Source organism: Mus caroli, unplaced genomic scaffold (genome assembly GCF_978045245.1).
Source record: "Mus caroli unplaced genomic scaffold, Mus_caroli_1 scaffold_10, whole genome shotgun sequence".
In the NCBI taxonomy this organism is placed as follows: Eukaryota; Metazoa; Chordata; class Mammalia; order Rodentia; family Muridae; genus Mus; species Mus caroli.
In genome coordinates this window covers 59307189-59326691 of record NW_028227265.1, presented here as the reverse complement: position 1 = coordinate 59326691, position 19503 = coordinate 59307189, and the positions used below count along the sequence as shown (strand labels likewise).

The 19503-nt window shown below is 51.4% G+C and overlaps 3 protein-coding genes across 8 annotated transcripts; 2 read left to right on the top strand and 1 right to left on the bottom strand.

Annotated features, from left to right (window-relative positions):
• The first annotated feature begins 1320 nt into the window (after window positions 1–1320).
• Window positions 1321–3800, top strand: Nr2c2ap (nuclear receptor 2C2 associated protein). Its single transcript, XM_085843889.1, has 5 exons — window positions 1321–1598; window positions 1973–2063; window positions 2447–2552; window positions 2623–2691; window positions 3146–3800. Exons 1-5 carry the CDS (start codon window positions 1561–1563, stop codon window positions 3262–3264), a joined length of 423 nt encoding a protein of 140 aa, XP_085700015.1. The 5' UTR covers window positions 1321–1560; the 3' UTR covers window positions 3265–3800.
• On the bottom strand, window positions 3314–9502 carry Rfxank (regulatory factor X associated ankyrin containing protein). Of its 2 annotated transcripts, none has more exons than XM_021170631.3 (9): window positions 9213–9502; window positions 8316–8510; window positions 6415–6495; window positions 5742–5837; window positions 5497–5597; window positions 5245–5370; window positions 4818–4884; window positions 4430–4510; window positions 3314–3511 (listed from the first exon to the last, which is right to left on the bottom strand). In XM_021170631.3, exons 2-9 carry the CDS (start codon window positions 8500–8502, stop codon window positions 3441–3443), a joined length of 810 nt encoding a protein of 269 aa, XP_021026290.1. In that variant the 5' UTR covers window positions 8503–8510; window positions 9213–9502; the 3' UTR covers window positions 3314–3440. The 2 variants fall into 2 exon arrangements, with proteins under 2 accessions (XP_021026290.1, XP_021026291.1); XM_021170632.3 differs by having other exon boundaries at window positions 5772–5837.
• Window positions 9503–9729: 227 nt separating this feature from the next.
• Window positions 9730–19402, top strand: Borcs8 (BLOC-1 related complex subunit 8). Of its 5 annotated transcripts, none has more exons than XM_021169709.3 (6): window positions 9730–10064; window positions 11915–12027; window positions 12525–12589; window positions 15378–15488; window positions 16161–16240; window positions 19274–19402. In XM_021169709.3, the coding sequence occupies exons 1-5, from the start codon at window positions 10028–10030 to the stop codon at window positions 16195–16197; spliced, it is 363 nt and encodes a 120-aa protein (XP_021025368.1). In that variant the 5' UTR covers window positions 9730–10027; the 3' UTR covers window positions 16198–16240; window positions 19274–19402. The 5 variants fall into 5 exon arrangements, with proteins under 5 accessions (XP_021025368.1, XP_021025367.1, XP_021025366.1 ...); XM_021169708.3 differs by lacking the exon at window positions 19274–19402 and adding an exon at window positions 17426–17613; XM_021169707.3 differs by lacking the exon at window positions 19274–19402 and adding an exon at window positions 17378–17613.
• Window positions 19403–19503: the final 101 nt, after the last annotated feature.

Below are 19503 nucleotides of genomic sequence, written 5' to 3'. Positions count from 1 at the left end.
ACCCTCTGGCCCTCACAGAAAGAGGAAAGATCAGAGGCCATTCAACCCAGAGGCTGCTCTATCTTGGGAGTCTTCATTCAGAGAGCAGGCTAGGGTTCCACCCTCTCCCCAAAGCTGCTGCAGACCAGTGGGAAGTGGTTCCCTAGCTCTCATTCAAACCTGTTGTCTGTGTCACCTGATTCTATGTTTTTGCTAATCCCTGGCCTGGAACTCTTTCTCTCCCAGAAAACCCTTCCTTTAGAAAGACTCCCTGCTTCTTCAGTCTCTTTGTTCCTGTGACTCATCCCTGAACCCATGACGTTTGGGGTGTCTATGTCTGGTTTTGTTGCTCTGCATCCTCTGAAATCCACCTTACACCATTCTTTGACCAAGTCTTCCATAACACATTAGGAAAGCATTCGCTGAGAGACTGATTTATCCTTCGTGCTGGTGATGGGACCCAGTGCCATGCACTTTCTGGGCATCCTGCTATCGAGCTCCTTAGCTGAGGAGATGGCTCAGTTGGTAAAGTAGCTGACCCTGACCACTCAAATGCAATTCCCAGGACCCATGCGGTGAAAGGAGAAAACTAACTCCTTCACGTTATGATCTGACTTCCACATATTAATAAAAGTAATACAAAAATTAGAGTCTGGAAAATGTTTGAGAGCACTTCTTGTTCTCGCAGAGGACCTACAGTTGGCTTCGAGCAGCCTCACTGGAAGTGGTGGTACAGGAGATCCTATGTTCTCTTCTGGAGGGACAATTACCAGACATGCATGGTATACAAACACTCAAGCAAAACACTCATTACACATTAAAGTGTTTTTAATTAAAAAATATATTTTAATCCCAATACGGGGCGTGAAGGTGCATGCCTTTAATTCCAGGGCTCAGGAGTCAGAGGCAGGAGGATCTTTGGGAGTCTAGGCGGCCATTATCTGCGAGGCAAGTTCCGGGCAGCCAAATCTACACGAGACCCTGTCTCAAAAATATATTAGGCAGATCTGCTAAACTGTCCATGTTAGATTGAAACGTAAGCCCTGCAGGAGAAGATGGATTTAGGGTCCGAGCAGGACGCACGGGCTGGGGGTGACTGATGCTCCCAGTAGCACGGCCTCTTCAACATTTATTCTGGCCTCTTAGGAAGGCAATAGGGTGCAGGGCTCCCAAGCTGCATCCACGGCGAGCAAGGCCTTCTGCAGGCAGACATGATCACAGGAAGGCCGTGGGAACATTTTGTAGCCACTAGGTGGTTCAACAGAACCAGAAACCTCAGTGTGAGGGCCCTTTAAGAGGCGAAGGGGAGGTGCCATAAGCCCCGCCCCCGCCCCGGGAACGGAACAGCGTCTGTGTAGCATTGCGCGTGCTCTATACGCACGCGGTTCCGGGTTCGTAAATCTGCAGAGACGCTGCGGCTCGGTTGGTTTAGACAGCTGCTTTTAGTGTTCCCCCGGTTACCAGATCGCCCACCTTGTCACATAGAGGTGGCCGGGGGAAGGGAGTGTGGCCGCTGGGTCAAGTTGGAAGTGGCAGCGCCGGGCTTCGAACTCGCGTTCCGCGAGGCATCCTAGAACTGTGATGACTCAGTCTTTGGTTTGTCCCGAGACTGTGAGCAGGTGAGACTCAGTGTAGATCTGGGCGCGGGGGCGGAAGAACTGGGAGCTGAGCTGTGGAGACGAGGTCCAGATGGCAGCTAGCTGGGGTCCAGAATCAGGAGCCTGGAGCAGTCTGGGGGCGGAGCCAGGTGGTAGAGTGCCTTGGTTTAAGTGGTGTGTTGCCGGGTGCGCCTGTTCCCAGGCTGGGAGACCTGGTGTTGGTGTTCCTGGCTGGGGGACCTGGTGTTGGTGTTCCTGGCTGGGGGTGCGGTCTGGTAGTTAAGTTCCGGGCTGATGATAGTAGAGTTCTTGGGTGTGGGACCGGCCGGCCTGGCGGTTGGCTCACAGCAAGGATGCCCAAGTGTTGAGGCCCCTAACCTGGTCCTGTCCTGCAGGGTCAGTTCTGTGCTCAATCGCAACAGCCGGCAATTTGGAAAGAAACATCTTTTTGACCAGGATGAAGAGACGTGCTGGAACTCTGACCAGGTGAGGTGCTTCTACACCCCTTCATTCCAAGTGGGAAGCAGATGCAGGGTTGCAGGGTGCCTTGAGATCTCTGGGGAGACCTAGAAAGTACAGTGTGCTTGTACCCTTCCTGTGCTGGCCGTGGCACTTGAAAGATGAACAGACAAAAAACAAACAAACAAAAAAGCCGGGCAGTGGTGGCGCACACCTTTAATCCCAGCACTTGGGAGGCAGAGGCAGGTGGATCTCTGAGTTCGAGGCCAGCCTGGTCTACAAAGTGAGTTCCAGGACAGCCAGGGCTATACAGAGAAACCCTGTCTTGAGAAAAAAAAAAGATGAACAGAACATCATAGGGCCCTAACCTTGCAGTTACCAAGTGCCTCAGTTTATCCCTCTGCTTCCAGGGCCCCTCCCAGTGGGTGTCACTCGAGTTTCCCCAGTGTGTTCAGATCACACAGCTGCAGGTGCAGTTCCAGGGTGGCTTCTCCAGTCGCCACAGCCGCCTGGAAGGTACTAGAAAAGCTGAGAGGTGGGGTGTCCACACGGTTTCCTGGATTCTTAGCCCATTTCTCCATTGCAGGTTCACGGGGTGGGGAGGCACTCAGCAAGATTATAGATTTCTATCCTGAGGACACCAATGCCCTTCAGATATCCTGCCTGTCTTGTGGTGGGAGGGATCTGGTTTTCTACAAGCTTCAGGTCTTTGGGTGTGGTGGTAATGGCACTGGGGAGGCTGAGGCAGAAGGATCCAGAATGCCAGGCCAGCTTGGACCAGACCCTGTCTCAAAAGAATCAAAGGTTTGACCTCCTCGGCAGGCGTAGGAACTGCTTCTCTGTGCTTTAGTGCCCTGGAGGGGCTGCAGGAAGATCAGGAGTTCAAGGTCAGCCTCAACTACACAGTTTGAGGCCAGCCTGGGTTACCTGAGACCCTCATATTTAAAAGAGAAAGAAAAGAAGGTGCTATTGATTTCTTGCTGGGTATGAGAGGCATCAAGAATCAAGAGCCTTTAGTCCGTGGCCCATCGGGTGGTCTCTGGACTGGGAAGGTAGGGCCTGATGGGTCAGAGATAAAACTGCCATTTCCTTGACTGCAAGAAGTCACACCTTCTCCATCCCCACAATGGAGGTGGACCGACTGAAGTTGACTTTTGAGGACACCACCGACTTTTTTGGCCGAGTAGTCATCTACCACCTGCGGGTGCTGGGTGAGAAGGCAGGGTGAGAAGCGGCTATTCCTCCAGGAAGCCCCCCTGGGAGGCACCCTGAAGGCCTTCAAGTTCTGCACAGATTTATTGGTTCCTGTTGCGGAGGGCCCTTCCCACCACTGTCCAGGAGCTGCCTTTCCAGCCAGTTGTGGGCTGACTGTCCCTGAGTGCCTGGGTTCCCAGCAGGCTGTCTTCACTCGGGGTCCACAGGCCCCAGGGTGCTCTGGAACAATCTGAGGATGTGGCTCTCCATCACCTGTTGCACTGTGGGAGGAGGTGGGAGGAGGGGTGAGCTGGGGGAGCCGGGAAGAAGGGACTGAAGAAGATGCTCAGCCTCAGATGTAAACAGGAGGCCGTGGGCAGGAAACTGTCCAGCCAAGTGCTTTTCTGCTTTTCTGTTCTTGCTGGGCTGGGCTCCCTACCTTGAGAATAGGTTGCTTTAAGGCAAGGTTTGCCTGTCTCCCTCCACTCCTGCATCCCACCCACCCTCCGAATTATAGCTCTCCCTGCCTTCAGAACCATGAGTCCAAATAAAATGTTTAAAAAAACCAAACACCCCATTTGTGGTACTCTGTTACAGCAACAGGAAAGGAAGTCTGGGATGCCCACGCCACCACCATGAGGAACGATGCGTGGATATGGGTGGAGGTGACAACCAAGACCATGCCCGCCCTGGGGCTGGGATGGTGCTGTTTGTATTTCTGAGTGTCTGTGTCCCCCCAGAGTGTCTCTTGAGTGTCTGTGCCCCCCAGAGTATCTCTGAGTGTCTGTGTCCCCCAGAGTGTGTCTGAGTGTCTGTGTGCTCCCAGAGTGTCTCTTGAGTGTCTGTGCCCCCCAGAGTGTCTCTGAGTGTCTGTGTCCCCCAGAGGATCTCTGAGTGTCTGTGTTCCCCCAGAGTGTGTCTGAGTGTCTGTGTCCCCCCGGAGTGTCTCTGAGTCAGTCTGTGTCCCCCAGAATGTGTCTGAGCATGTGTCTCCCCCTCCCCCCCGAGTGTGTTGTCTGAGTGTCTGTGTCTCCCCGGGGCAGTGTTCTCTTGTCATGCACTGGTGTCCCTGCTGCAACCTGGGTGCTAAGGGCCGTGTTTCCTACCAGGATCTAGCACCCATGGGGAACACCCTGTGTACAGCCTCTGCGGCCACCCCATCTACAGCCCCTCAGCTTGCCACAGTATCCCAAGCCCACCTTTGCGGTATCCCAGCGCCACTGCAAGATCCATTGGGGTGTAGCCAGAGTCAGCCTCTGTGGTGAGGTCAGCACCCCGTGCTGTGAAGAGGAATGGGCACTCAGAGATGGGAGCTCATGGCAGGGCTTGGAGACTGAAGGCTGGAGTGACTCTTCCCTCCCCACCCCAGTACAACTACAGGTCTGCCTTTTGTCCATTGACACAGCACAGTGGCCAGACTTCAGTAGCCCCTACCTAAAGAACAGGGTTTAGAGTCTCTGAGGCATGGAGGGTAGGAGGCTCATCATGGCTGACAGGATGCAACACAAACCCCCTCACACTACCCTGTCTCTTCTGGTCTACACTTGGAGCCTGTGATTCCTGCAGGGCCCATGGGCTCCCACTCACCCAGTAAGGCCTCCACACACTTCACGTGGTTCCCACGCACAGCATAGAGCAGTGGTGTTCCTCCATTCTGTTGGATAAGATCATGTGAAAACCAAGGTAAGTCTCAGTGCCCTGCCCTTGCCCTCTGGCTGCCAATTCAACCTACTTCCTGCCTACCACTTGGGATATCTTTCTGTTCTGTGTCCTAGATGCCTATTCTTCCAGGAAGCCCTCCCTGACTTTTCCTCGACTGCCTGCCGGCCATTTATAGCTCTACTCTTTCTGTGTATCTTGTTTTCCCTGCACTGGGAACTGTTATCAGGTATGAGGACAGTTGTCTTGTGTTTCCAGAACCAGGGCAGGCTTGGCACCTTGCAGGGACCCCATCCATGTTCAGGTAGGAATGGAAAGCAGGAGGCTAAGACAGATAAGGGTGGCAGCGCCTCACCCAGTCATAGATGTTGATGTCCACGTCACGGTCAAGCAGCAACCTCACGATGTCCGTGTAGCCACCCATACTGGCAAGTGACAGTGCACTCTCCCGCTCCTTGGCCAGGATGTGGGGGTCAGCACCCTGGGAGACAGGATAGTGATGGGACCCTGGAACCCCAGGGTCCCCAAGTAGGGCAGCACATCTCCAATGCAGCAGCTTCAGAGGCTGAGACCCCAGCCTGTCCATGTGTTCCCAGGATAGACATACCCAGTCTAGCAAGAAGCGAACTGTCTCAATTTCTCCAAAGGCTGAGGCCCAGATGAGGGGGGTGAAGCCACGCTCATCCGGTTTGTTGATCAGGTTGTTCCCTGACAAGTGGAATATGGGACAGGGATGGCAAGATTGTCAGCTCTTGTGAGCAGGGTGGGTGGGGTTCAGGGGTCACATGAAGGGGAACATTACACAAATCATACATGCACACACAAGCCACTCTCACGAACAAGTTCCCCTACCAGACAGGCATGTGCAGGCAGTACACGCACCCTTCCGCAGATGATCCTTCAGTTGGCTCAGCTCCCCTTGGGCTGCAAGCTGGTGGATGGAGAGGGCTGGGGGGCAGAGACAGGCAGTGCTCACCCACTCCATCCCTCTCCAGGCCTCAGTTTACCCTGCTCATCCTCTTTTTGTTTCTGTTTTGAGGTAGGATCTCATGTAGCCCTGGCTGGCCTGCAACTTGGTACATGTTTGGTCTGTGTAGCAAAGGATGACATAGAACTGCTAATTCTCATGAGTGATGGGATGACAGGTATACGCTACTATTCTCAGTTTATGAGGAGACTGAGATAGAACTCAGGACTTTGTGCATGCTAGCTGAGCAATCTACCAACTGAGCTACAAGCACTCTGACAGCTGAGCTATAAGCACTCCATCCACTGAGCTACAAGTACTCTAGCTACTGAGCCATAAGCACTCTATCCACTAAGCTACATTCCCCAATCCCTTGTGGTCTTTCGTTCTTTCTTGTTTTTGTTATAGGGTCTCATGTAATCTAGGCTGACCTCCTATTCTGTAAGTAGCTAAGAATGACCTTGAACTTCTGATCTCCCACCCCAACTGCAGGGCCATAGAGCACCATGGAGCTTGTAAGGAATCCTCTAGCCCCATCCCTACTTGAGTTCTACTTACAGTCCAGGGTGGCTGGCAGAGCTGAGACCTCATTCCCACGTTGCCGGTTTGTGAGGGTTGTGGAGTGCTTCAGGAAACTTCCTGCAGGAAGAGGAAGGGCTGTTCCCTGGGGTCTGGGCTGTTCCCAAGGGTGTCAGGACAGATGCTGCAGGCTCCAGGCTTAAGAAGACCACCCCTCTGATCTCCACGTGCACACCCACATTCACACACAGACATTAACCGTAAATTAATAATCTTAAATGAAGGGAAGATGAAGGGCCTAGTGGCACAGGCCACATTCCCAGCCTGGGCTACACAGGGAATTCCAGCTCAGTTGAGACCACAGAATTGAGCCCTATAGAAAAGGAACAGGAGGAGGAGGTGGGGGCAGAAGGGCTGTGGATGCAGTGTGGTGGCCCAGCACAAACCAGAACAAGAAACAAGGAGCTGGAGATGGATCATTCACTGGTCACGAGTGCTTGCTGCTCTTGCAGAGGACCCCTGCAGAGGTGGTTCTAGCACCTGCCTGTGAGGAAGCCCAGCCGCAGGGTACCTGATGCCTCTGGCCTCTGTGGACATGTGCACTGCTCACACACAGACTCTGGAGACGTGCCTCAGTGGTTAGAGCACTGGCTATTCTGCCCGAGGACCTGGATTTGGATCATAATACCCAACCGTTGCCTCACAATCTATGGTAACTCCAGTTCCAGTGATCTAATGCCTTCTTCTGTGCCACACCACCTCCAGTAGGATCTGTGTGACAAGTTCCACAGACTGAATGACAAGTTCCACAGACTGAGGCAATCGACCTCCAGGGGGAGGCCTCCTGGAACCGGTTGTGGAACTCTTCGCTGGAGAAAAAATATTGTTCTCTTGGCAATCTATCTTCTGTTTTATTTTCTCTTATTCCTTTTCTTTTCTTTTTTTTTTTTTTACTTTGGTTTTTCGAGACAGGGTTTCTCTGTGTAGCCCTGGCTGTCCTGGAACTCACTTTGTAGACCAGGCTGGCCTCGAACTCAGAAATCTTCCTGCCTCTGCCTCCCAAGTGCTGGGATTAAAGGTGTGCGCCACCACCTCCCGGCTCTTATTCCTTTTCTTATTTACATGTTCTTGGCCTGGTAGCCTAGGCCAAGATCTTAAATGAGAATAATGGGTAAGAAACCATCCCTAGAGATGGGGTCACTAGCATGACCTTATCCCCGAGGAAACCAACGCTTTACTTTCTAAATCATTTACAACACTATTATGATAGAGAAAAAGTTTCCCAACTATAAAATTTCATGAGCCTGTGTCCTCTGAAAGAACAAGTTCTCTAAACAACTCAGCTGTTGCTCTGCCCACCCACACCACCCTTTTGAAGACAGGGTTCTCTATGAGGTCTTGGTGGTCCTGGAACTCCGGGGACTACCTGCCTTTGTCTTTTGAGTATTGGGATTAAAGTTATATGCCAACAACTATACCTGGCAAATCTTTAAAGAATATATATATATATATATATATATATATATACGCACACACACATATATATGTATACATACATATATATACACATATATATGTGTATATATTTGGGGGGGTTACTTTTGTTTTTTTTTTCGAGACAGGGTTTCTCTGTATAGCCCTGGCTGTCCTGGAACTCACTCTGTAGACCAGGCTAGCCTCAAACTCAGAGATCCACCTGCCTCTGCCTCCCAAGTACTGGGATTAAAGGCGTGCGCCACCACACCCAGCAAGAATATATATTTTATATATACTTCTACATACATGTACCATATTATACATACACACACACACACACACACACACACACACACACACGACAATAAAAATAACCTAGGAGGGTGGAGGGGAAGAGCGATGAGAGCAGAGATGTGGTCTGGAACTTGACAGTCTCCCTCACCAGAGCCCAGAGTGGTTCTCACCCTGCAGTGAGGATGCACTGGCATCTGCTTCGGGATTCACAGCATCTGGGGTGCAGGGGAACAGACTGAGGACGACAGTGTCTGAGTTCTCTGGGGACTCATCTCTGTTGTCCTCAGGATCCTCTAGGTCAGGAACAGGAGGTTGCTGGTTTGGGATGAGGTTCTCTGCAACCTGAGTAGGCTCCATGGAGGAAGCTGGAGTGAAGAGATGACAGTAATTAGCCAAATCTCATGGTCCGTCCCCAAGATGGCTCAGTTGGTAAAGGCACTTGTCACCAAGTCAGATGACCCAATTTTGATTCCAGGAACCCACAGCGGGGAGGGAAAGAACTGACCCTAGTAAGCTGTCCTCTGACCTCCACACCAACCCCACAGCACATCCTGCCCCCCAAATAAAAGAATAAATGCGTTCTTATCAGGGGCTGGAGCTTGGTTAGGTGGGGCATGATAGCGCACACCTTTAGTCCTAGTACTTGGGAGGCAGAGGCAGGCAGATCCCTTTGAGTTCAAGACTAGCCTAGTCTAAATTGTGAATTCCAGGACAGCCATGGTCTGCATATTGAGCCTTGCTTTATGACGCTGGGAAAACTGTGGCTTTAGATAAATATCATCGTTAATAAATTAACACCAGAACCCAAGGCAATAAAATGAGGGCTCTGGCAGCAGTCTCGGTTCCAATCACTTACAAGCTATAAAAACCTAGTCTATGACTAAGCTGAGCCTCATTTCCTCCTTAATAAGGTGAAGATGTAAGGCCTCAGAGAGGTCATATCAGAAAATATCATAAGAGAGATACTAATGTCAAACTTATCAATGTCCCACTGTGGTTATTTGGGTCGGAATCCCCCAAAATGACTTAGGATTCAACAAAAGATGCGACGTGTAAGATCCACTCACCTCCCTCCAGCCTCCTCTGTGTCCCTACGCTGCCAGCCTCGGTCTTCCAAAACTCAGGAAGCTCTGTTCACAAACTTTTCTGGTTCAGTAGATCTCCTAAAGAGCAAGTTGGTGACCGGACGCTCAGTTCTCTAGCTTCCTCTCCTGGGACATAGAGCTGCAACTTAATACGCGACGACTACTCCTACTGGAGAACGCCTCCACTGCGCCTGCGCACCCTTGCCCTGCAAAAGTACCAAAAAATAAAAAATAAAAACCCGAAGCTGCTTCTAGCCCTTTAAGACAGAAGGGAGGTGCGTGGCTTCCGCGGAGGCCAATGGGTACAGCGGCGCATGCGCGCGCTATCCTTCCTAAAGGGCTGAAGGAGCCTTAGACTCGCTGAGGATTTTACTGCGCGTGCGCTTCCCCGCCCCACGCACCGCCCCCACCTGTCTTCCCCAATCGAATCCACAGACGGCGGGAGGGCGGAGCATTCGCCCCACGGGGCGGAGACACATGGGCGGGACTTGTCAAATTTAAAGAGACGGAATATTATTGTTACTTTGTCCAGAACAATTTCCCTGCCCTGGTCCCTGAGAATTATCTGTACGTGTAGCAGGGAGTCCTTGACGAGGTATCCTATAACATCAAGAGATCTCTATCCTCCCCACACGCTCGCCTAGGACTGCCTCCTTCCGTCTATCTCGTGTCAGAATAGAAGTTAGCTCGGAAGAGGAGCCAGCGGACAGGACGCCAGAACCCAAACCTGAACGTTTAAACGTCTCAACCTCCCGACTTCCGCTTCCGGTTTCTGAGCTCTGCTGCCTGCCTTCGCTATGGAAGAACCTGAGATGCAGCTGAAGGGAAAGAAAGGTGTTGCGGGACCCTAGAGGGGTTGGAGGGGCCTAGAGAGGGCAGCGCGGGAAGGTACATGACAAAGAGCCGCCGTAGACCTCCCGGCCTGCGGGGCTCGACGGAAAAGGGAGGCCGATGTCTCCCGCCGGGAGGTGGTGTGATGATGTATAATGATCCCGGGCAGGAAAAAGCTCTTTTCTACTTCTGAGATAAGGTCCGGGGATGTAACCCTGGCTGTATTGGAACTCGCTGTGTAGACAGGGATGGTCTCAAACCTCTCTGCCTTCTGAGAGTTGGAATTAAAAGCAGAATCCATCCAGGTCCCTGCTCAGTGTAATGTGGTTTTTAGCCTGGGAACACGTAAAGGAGTATGTGGGCTTGGTGGCGCAATACTCTAATCCTCTCTTCTCAAGAGGCAAGAAGTTGCAGGCCAGTTTGGTCTACACATTGAAACTCAAATCTTGAGAGAAGAGCTGGGGCTTTAGCTCAGTCGGAAACACTTTGACCAGCGCCGCGTTCAAAGCTCTGGATTTGATCCCCAACACTGCAAAATATATTAAGGACCAGATAAGTAGGTTATTTTCTTTAGCTGATGGGAGCCCTGGGTGGTAAGAGGAGTTGGTGCCATCTGCCACCATTAGCCTGGTCAGAGCTTGTCTGATTCAGGAAGGAGTGGGGGGTGGAGGGGACTGAAGTTGGAAGCAACAGGATCCTTGATGGATGGAGCAGGAAGGATAGAGACTTCCTGACTGAGAAAGCTGTTGGTCAAAGTCTACCCTGGGATGATGGTTTTCGTGCAGTTGACTTGTGGTAGGAACATGAGTTCTGGAGTAAAGGAAACAGGCTTAACAGGAACTTGAATGGATTCTGCAGAGGGCAGCCTTAGCAGGCATGCTTCTGCGACAGGGCCTGTGATAGACCTCAGAGCTGTTCCCACACAGCAAGGGACGTGGCCTTCCACATCGTTCCTGTCTCAGAGTAGATGCCTCACAAGATTGTGGACTTTAGGCACCTTTGAGTTCTGTGTTCATCCTCTGGTCAGCTGGCTATGGTGGTACATGCTTCTCTTCCCAGCACTTGGGAGGCAAAGGCAGGGGGATTGCTGTGAGTTAAGGACAGCTTAGTCAACACAGTGAGTTACAGGGAATCCAGAGCTACTAGATTCTAGGATGATGTTCCATACTGCTCTCCAGTATGCTCCAGTTTTAAAGGGGGAGGGGGCTGTCAGTGGCTTTAGTACCATCCACCAATGTCCTCTGAAAGTGGGTCTGGGGAGAGAAGATTGTGAGTTCATGTGTGTGCTGATGCTCCCTTGAGTTAGGCCTTGCTGTCTAGAGACCATCCCTGGACCCGCAGGTGACAGTGAGAGTGGTGCACCCTGGCGGCTCCTCTCTAACTCCCATTGGGCTCAGAGATTGAACAATCAGGAGTGTAATGTGGGTGGGACTCAGCTGGCAGAGTGTTGCCTGGCATGCATGAAACTCTGGGTTATATGTCCAGCACTGAATAAACTAGGGGTGGTGTCACACATGTGCAGTCCCAGCACTCAGGAGATGGAGGCAGGAAGATTAGCAGTTCAAAGTCATTCTGGCTTACAGAAAACTAAAGTCTAGCTTGGGCTGGAGATCCAATTATTATTATTTTTTTAATGTTAGAGAATTGTCTCAGTGGTTAAGAGTGCTTAGTGATCTTACAGATGCCTAAGCTCAATATGATTGGTTCCTCCATTCACAGTGAGCAGGTCACAGCCACCTGTACCTCCAGTTCTTCTAGCCTCAAACTGTCACTCAGTCATGTGCATAGACACTTAAATACATACACATAACTCAAAATAAAATACTTAACCTTTATTCCCTTATTAAACACAGTCACAGACAAGTTCACCGAGAGTGTCTATGTCCTTGCCAACGAGCCATCAGTGGCCCTGTACCGGCTACAGGAACATGTGCGCCGTTCACTGCCAGAGCTGGCCCAGCACAAGGTGAGTTCTGCCAGCCCTGCCGAGGATCTCCCCCAGGTCCACTCACAGCTCCTGAGCAGGAGTGGAGTGCTATCCACAGAGGGGCTGAACTCAAAACAGAGGCTCTGGTGAGATGAACTGTAGCAGCTGCATCAGGGGGACAATGTGGGGAACAGCCCTTGATGGCTTTTGAAAGAGACGGTCTGGTCTGTGTTAGTAACCAGCGAGCTGAGGGAAGAGCCCAGGGAAGGGTGTGCCACGCAGAAGGAATTGACTTTGCAGGTCTTGAGGCCTTCCAGTCACGCAGAGCCCCAGAGGAGAGAGGGCTGCCAGAGGAAAAGACTCTGTGGTCTAAGCAAGGAGTAGGAAGGCCCTACCAGGATATCTAGGGGGAATAGGGAATTCAGGAAGGCTTGGTGAGAGAGAGGGACTCAGCTTGGGGGGAGATGGGGGGGTCGCATATAGCACTGGCTCCCATAGAGCCTTCCCTCCTAACACCTGCCCCCCAACCCCTGCAGGCTGACATGCAGAGATGGGAAGAGCAGAGCCAGGGCGCCATATACACCGTGGAGTACGCCTGCAGGTGAGATCCACATTCATCACAGGGCAGAGGGCACGGCTCCCAGTCTCCAACCCCCATTGCAGTCTCCAGCCACCATTGCAGTACAGCCTCAACACCTCTGACGGGTCCCGCAGTTTTCTTGGGGAGCTTAAGGATGTGACTATTTGCCTCTGGCTTGGGGTGGGTGATGGATAGCTCACTAGATAAAGTGCCCTGTGTACAAATTCTCTCTGAAGCACCCCTGTTGACAGTTGATGGGCACCTGTAATTCTAGCTCTGAGGAGTCAGCAGAATACCTGGACTGGCTCCTCTAGAGAGCTAGTCCTGTTGGTGAATTCCTAGTTAAGTGAGAGACTCTTGCTTCAAATTAGGGCCTAGGGCTCAGTTGATAGAATGCTTGTGTGAAAAAGTGAGGTGGAGAGCAACCGATGAGCGTGCCAGCATCAGCCTCTGGGCTCTGCACACATGCACCCACAGGGATGCACACACGTGCAACTGCCCACCCACAAGCACACATTCACTCATATAAGCCACACAGACACAGAATATCAGCTCGTTCCCAGCTGAGCACAAAGCCTTAGGCCTGACCACAGTTAAGCAGAGTTAGGTTGCCTCCTGCCCAGTGCTGGGCCCTCCAGCACAGGGCCCTGACAGAAGGGGCTGAGTGTGCCTACCACTTCTGCCTGTCCTGCTGTGTCTGAGTTGGATCTTGTACACCCCAGGCTGACCTTGAGTACCCAGGCTTAAAAAGTTCTGCTCCACCCTCCCAAGGATTTGAGACCATTCTGCATATGACTTTTACTCACTCATAGATTTTATCTAACATTTAGTGTGTGTGTGAGGGTGTGGGATGTGCACTTGTGCCATGGTAGATGTATGGAAGTCAGGACAGATCACAGGAATCTATGTGTGTCCCAGTCATCGAGCTCAGGTCATCAGCCTCAGTGGCAAGTGCTTTTACCCCCTTGACCATATCTCTGCCCCCCTCCTGTTTGGCTCTGTGAGTGTGGTCTCAAGTCTGTGCTGTGCACACTGGCTATGTCCAAAGGCTTGAACTTGTGGAATATACAGGACTCCATCTTCCCCTCTGCACATTTTTGTTTTGTTTTGCTTTGCTTTGTTTTGTTTTGTTTTGTTTGAAGCAGGGTCTCTGTGTAGCCCTGGCTGACCTGGAATTTACTATGTGGCTAGGCTGGTCTCAAACTCACAGAGATTCTCCTCCCTCTGTTTCCCAAGTGCTGGAAGTAAAGGCATGTGCCGCCATTCCCAGCCCTTCTTTGCACTTTTAGGCTCAAGCAGCAGGCCAGCTCTCCTTTTGAGATACCAGCACTATGTCCAGTCCTATGGTCTGGTGTGGCACACTGGTTCACTCTGTGCTTCTTTTTTTTGTTTTGTTTATTTTTGTTTTTTTCGGGGGTGGGGGGGGCAGTGAGACAGAGTTTCTCTGTGTAGCCCTGGCTGTCCTGGAACTCACTCTGTAGACCAGGCTGGCCTTGAACTCAGAAATCCGCCTGCCTCTGCCTCCCAAGTGCTGGGATTAAAGGCGTGCGCCACCACGCCCAGTTCACTCTGTGTTACTTGAAGCACTTAGATCTCACTTACAGTGTAGAGTCAGATAGCCAGTTGCTTTTGATGTGCACACTCTTTTTTTTTTTTAAATGTGACTTTCATATGTACAGCACTGAAGCCAGTATTTTATTTATTTATTTATTTATTTATTTATTTATTTATTTATTTATATGTAAGTACACTGTAGCTATCCTCAGATACTCCAGAAGAGGGCATCAGATTTCGTTACGGATGGTTGTGAACCACCATGTGGTTGCTGGGATTTGAACTCAGGACCTTCAGAAGAGCAGCTGGCACTCTTAACCACTGAGCCATCTCGCCAGCCCTGATGTGCACACTCTTGATTGCCTGAGCCTCTCACACACAATTTTTGATCCCCTCGTTTGCACAGTTCTGTAGGATTTTCTGGACATAAGAATGATAAACCCCTTAACACAGGTCCTCTAGCCGGGTGGTGGTGGCGGCACACGCCTCTGATCCCAGCAATTGGGAGGCAGAGGCAGGCGGATTTGAGTTCAAGGTCAGCCTGGTCTACAGAGTGAGTTCCAGGACAGCCAGGGCTATACACAGAAACCCTGTCTCAAAAAAAAAACCCAAAAAAACCAAAAAACAAAACAAAAAAAACAACCAAACAAACAAAACACAGCTCCTCTGCTTCTTACAAGAAGGGTTGTTGGGTAAAGGGATGCGCATCAGCCTGGTAACTGTATTTCCCAGAGCCCACATGGTGGAAGAAGAGCACTGACTCCTGCAGGTGTCCTCTGACCTCCACGGATGCATGCACGGAAGATGCATCACCTCCATAAATAATTGGTTTAAGGGATTTGTATAATTTTGAGATAGGGTCTCACTGTACAGCCCAAGCTGGCTTCAAACTCAGGGGATCCTCCAGCCTCGGCCTCCCAGTCCTGGAAAGGCATGCAAGTACAAGCTTGGTTACACTTTAAGTCGTGAGAGCAGGGCTCCCCAGCAGCTACCTTGTAAGTAGCAGAGTGGGAGAGTTTCCTCCCTGAGAAGCTGCACCTGAGGAAGTCGCTGAGCCTAGAGGTGTCCTTCCCTGAGCCGGTGGAAATGGCTCCTGCAGACAGAATGAGTTTTCTTTACAGACATGAGCCCTCTCTTTAGTTAATAGTCATATAGTGTTGGAAGGGTGAGCCCACCTCCGCAGCACCTTACAGAGGGATCCTAGGCTGCTGCTGTTGCCAGGACAGAAACTGACCCTCACTCCCTTCCGTTTCAGTGCTGTGAAGAGCTTGGTGGACAGCAGCGTGTACTTCCGTAGTGTGGAAGGCCTGCTCAAACAGGCCATCAGTATCCGGGACCACATGAACACCAGTGCCCAAGGCCACAGGTAGCCCTGGCCACCTGCCCTCACCCGATCCTAACCAGTGAGCTGTCCTGGTAGTCTTTGGCATCTGTGGCACTCATCTTCTGTAACTCAGCTGCTGTGAGGAACACAGTGGTGCCAGGCTCACAGGGACAGTGACTGAGAGACAGTTCAGAGCAGTTGTGGGTGATAAAGAGCAGCTGCCTGGCATCCCCATGATGGTGACCAGAGCAGGGGCCCTGAGACTGGCACTCTGGGCCCCTAGAGGAGTGATTTAGTGGGAGGTCGAGGCTTGTGGGAGCTGGGCTCTCCACCCTGTGTCATGGTTTCTCCGGCTTAGAGACTTTCAGCTAAGGCCCAGTGCAGCGGAAAGCACCTGCTGGCCCCTTTTGTGTTGGCTGTGACTCAATAAACATAGCTTGCCTGCTCGAGCCTCAGCCAGCCTTTGACCGGTCTGTCACTGGAATGAGAAGAGCAGCAGAATAAAGTGCTGCAGACCCCTCCCACTGACTCTGTCATACCCACCCGTCTCTGACAGCCTGCCTGGCCTCTGAAGTGACCCCATATCCTTACAGCACACCCAAGAGCTCAGGCCATGGGTCTTGGGGCCAAGGTGGAACTCCCCTCTAGTCAGCTCCACTGAGCAACCTCCTGGCCTGTGGCATCAGTCTCATACATTTGCATATTTTGTTCCAGCCAGGAGGAACTGTCCCCTCCTCCTTCCCTGGCCTGACCCTGACCCTGGAAGACTCAGGGCTACCTGCTTCCCCACCCAGGTCAGTGTAGAGGCCGTCACCCTGCTGAACTAACCCATTTCTTTGTGTCCCTGCAGGGACCTCTAACTGTTGTGTTTCCTAGCTGGTCTTCGGGATGTTTTGCGGGGTATTGGCTTAAAGGGTCCCGTTTTGAATTGCTGTTGTTCAGGCCTCTGCTGCCTCATCTTCCCCTGGCTGAACCCAACCTCTCAGCTGTTGTGTGACTTTGCGGCTACTCCCTCACTTCTCTGCTCTTCAGCTTTTTCCTCACATAAATATGGCGCATCCACATGCTGAGCCTACATGCTCAGTGACAGGTGTACTTTGTGACATCTGTATCCATGTGAGAGAAACATTCAAAATCCTGCCACTTTGCGGTACTATAAACCGGCTGTGAACCTGTGTGTCCTCTGGCTTTGCCTGTTGCTGGGCATGGGGGCCTGGGTGAGGGCAAGGTCTGTGTACCACTCACGCAGAGGTGCTCAGCCATGGGTCCCGCTGGCGCAGAGCATCCTCTGTGGCAGAGGCCCAGGGACTGGGTGGACACTGGCTTACGGCCCCAGAGCCCAGAGTAGCAGGGTGCACTTCCTGGACAGTATAGAGAGGGCTGATTGGGTGACAGAATTATTGGGCATTAATTAGGCACCTCACTTATTACAGTAAGCATTCCTCAAGCTCCTTGGGTATCAGGCAGTTACTGGGCACCTCAGTGGTTTACTGAGGGTCTCCACTTGCCGGGTTTCTGAGTACTCATTGGCTGTCACCCCCAACACAAGAGATGAGCAGTCCTTCACTTGGGAGTCCCATGGGACATCTGGGAAGACCCTAAGCTAGAAGGGCTCACAGGTGTGTGCACTGTGATGTTGTCAACCTTGGGTGAACTCTACCTCTAGTCCAGCCCTTGCCTGGACATGCTCAAGGGCAACTCTGCATGAGTCTGTCTCCTGCACTGCACACCCAATCCCAGGTTCATCTCTACAGACTTCTTTACCTCCCTGGGATTGTCCTCCAAAAGTACTCAAGGTCACTACTGACCTTTATGGGGTCAGATCCTCTTTGGCTGTGTAGTCCTGAGACCCCCAACACAGTCACATTTTATGTGAGCAGAAGCTGGCTTGGTGGTGAGACAGCAGCTCCAGGTGCTGTTCCTACCTGCAGGCACTGGAGTCTCACGCTGGCCTTCTGCCCCTAACCCCTGTCTCCCAGTCCTGGCAGAAGACTTTCCTTGGATACCGCATTGAGGACTCGCCAAGAACTGAAGACCTAGCAAGTGGCCAGTGCCTGCTGCCTACTGATTCTGCCATAATTGTCTACCTTGGTCATAAATTAGGGTCACTCTTCCAGGATCATTCACATAACAGTCTTTGTGCACTGAATACACTGAATGTCCATAAGTCGTCTCTTTCCATGCTGGGGTCACATAACCTACATCATGTCACATAGCTGAAGGCCCGCCCTGCCATGTGTGATGCAGGGCTAGGTGCTTTCCCTCTCATAGGAGCCCCTGGAAAAACAGCACCCACCTCCATTCAGGGCAAGGCGTGACCACTAGCTTCCATCTTGTAGACCATGGTGGGGCAGGGTGCTTGCCTGGCCTACACTGGGTTCCTGCTTGTGTCCCCAGAATAACATACACACACACCACAAACTCTAACAACCAAAAGTTGCCAAAGTCATTGGAGCAGTTGTCTGGAGGAGAGCAGTTTCAGGTCTGGTTAGGAACATAGCTGAAACAAGGTGGTGGACCTCATGGCCTACATGGCCTCCAAGAGTAAGAAACCCTGAACTACCCACCGCAGCAAGGACACTGAGAGCAGGAGAGAGGCCCTCAGTTGCTGAGGAATCCCTGTCCCAACTCGGCCCCCAACACTGAGCATCTCCCTCACAGTTTCTATCCCAGACCCCGTAATAACAGGAGGGGCCGGGGCTGGTGAGATGGCTCAGTGGGTAAGAGCACACGACTGCTCTTCTGAATGTCCAGAGTTCAAATCCCAGCAACCACATGGTGGCTCACAACCACCTGAAATGAGAACTGACACCCTCTTCTGGTGTGTCTGAAGACAATTACAGTGTACTTACATATAATAAATAAATCTTTAAAAAAAAAACAAAACAGGAGGGGCCGAGGGAGCCCTCCCTACTCTCTTGAATACCATCAATAAAGTTCACTGCACCCCTCCCCCCCCAAAAGACTTCAGCTGAGCCCATGTACAGGAAGTGTTCAACAAGCCCAGCTGTGTGCTAGAAAGAAGCCCTGTGCCAGTTACACAGGTTAGAACCCAGCATCCACACAAATATATGTCCATAGATACATACATATGAATAAATAGTAGATGTGAAAAGTACCCCCTGGGTCCAGCCACGGAAGCAACAGGGTGCTCGGGGCATTGGGGAACAGTCCTGGTGTGCCATAGCCCCTGGGTACCCTTCTTAGCTGGCAGCTGGCACCTTTCACAGGTTTCAGAACAGTCTGTCTCCCACCTCAGCACCTGTTGTCCAAGCCTCCCAGGGCCATGGCTAATTTACATTTCATTTTTATTCCTCCCACAAGAACAGAGCATTGGTCTAGGTACACAGTCCTGCCTACTTATACAACCAGCCAGAGGCTCCTGGTCCTTCAGGACGAACTGAGTCACTCAGCAAGGCCTTATATCTGCCCACAACCAAGGCTCACAGCCTTCCTTCCCCACCTAACTCTGGAGCCAGGTGGTCACTGGTCTGTGCTGCGGGGCATCCAGAGGAACCTGGCACCCACCCACCGACTAGGGTAACCGGAAAGGAGTCTGACCTGGATGAAGCATTAGACTCCTGCAGATCTGTGTCAGGGCAAAAAGGGAACGAACAGTGGTCTGTGGTGACTTTTTTTTTTTTTTTTAGAAAACATCTTTTATTAGAGGGGTGTGCATTAGTATCATGGCACATGTGTGGAGGTGGTCAGAGGACAACTTGGGGAGTCCTTCCACCATGGAATCAAACTCAGGGTCATTGGCTTGGCAGATAGCACCCTTAGCCACTGAGATGTCTTATAATCCTTGGATTATTTCCTTTTCCTAGGTTCTGTCATGAATTATCCTGGGCCTCAACTGCCTTACTTTTGGGGGTCACAGCACCACCAGGCCCAGTGTTGCCAGCTTTTGAAAAATATGTCAGCTCTAAAGTACAAATAAGGCTTTTTACATTAAAAAAAAAAAAAAAAGACTTTATTTTTAGTTGTGCGTGGGCGTGCAGGTGTCCACAGAGGCCAGAAGAGGGTGCTGGATCCCCTGGAGCTGGAGTTGTGAACT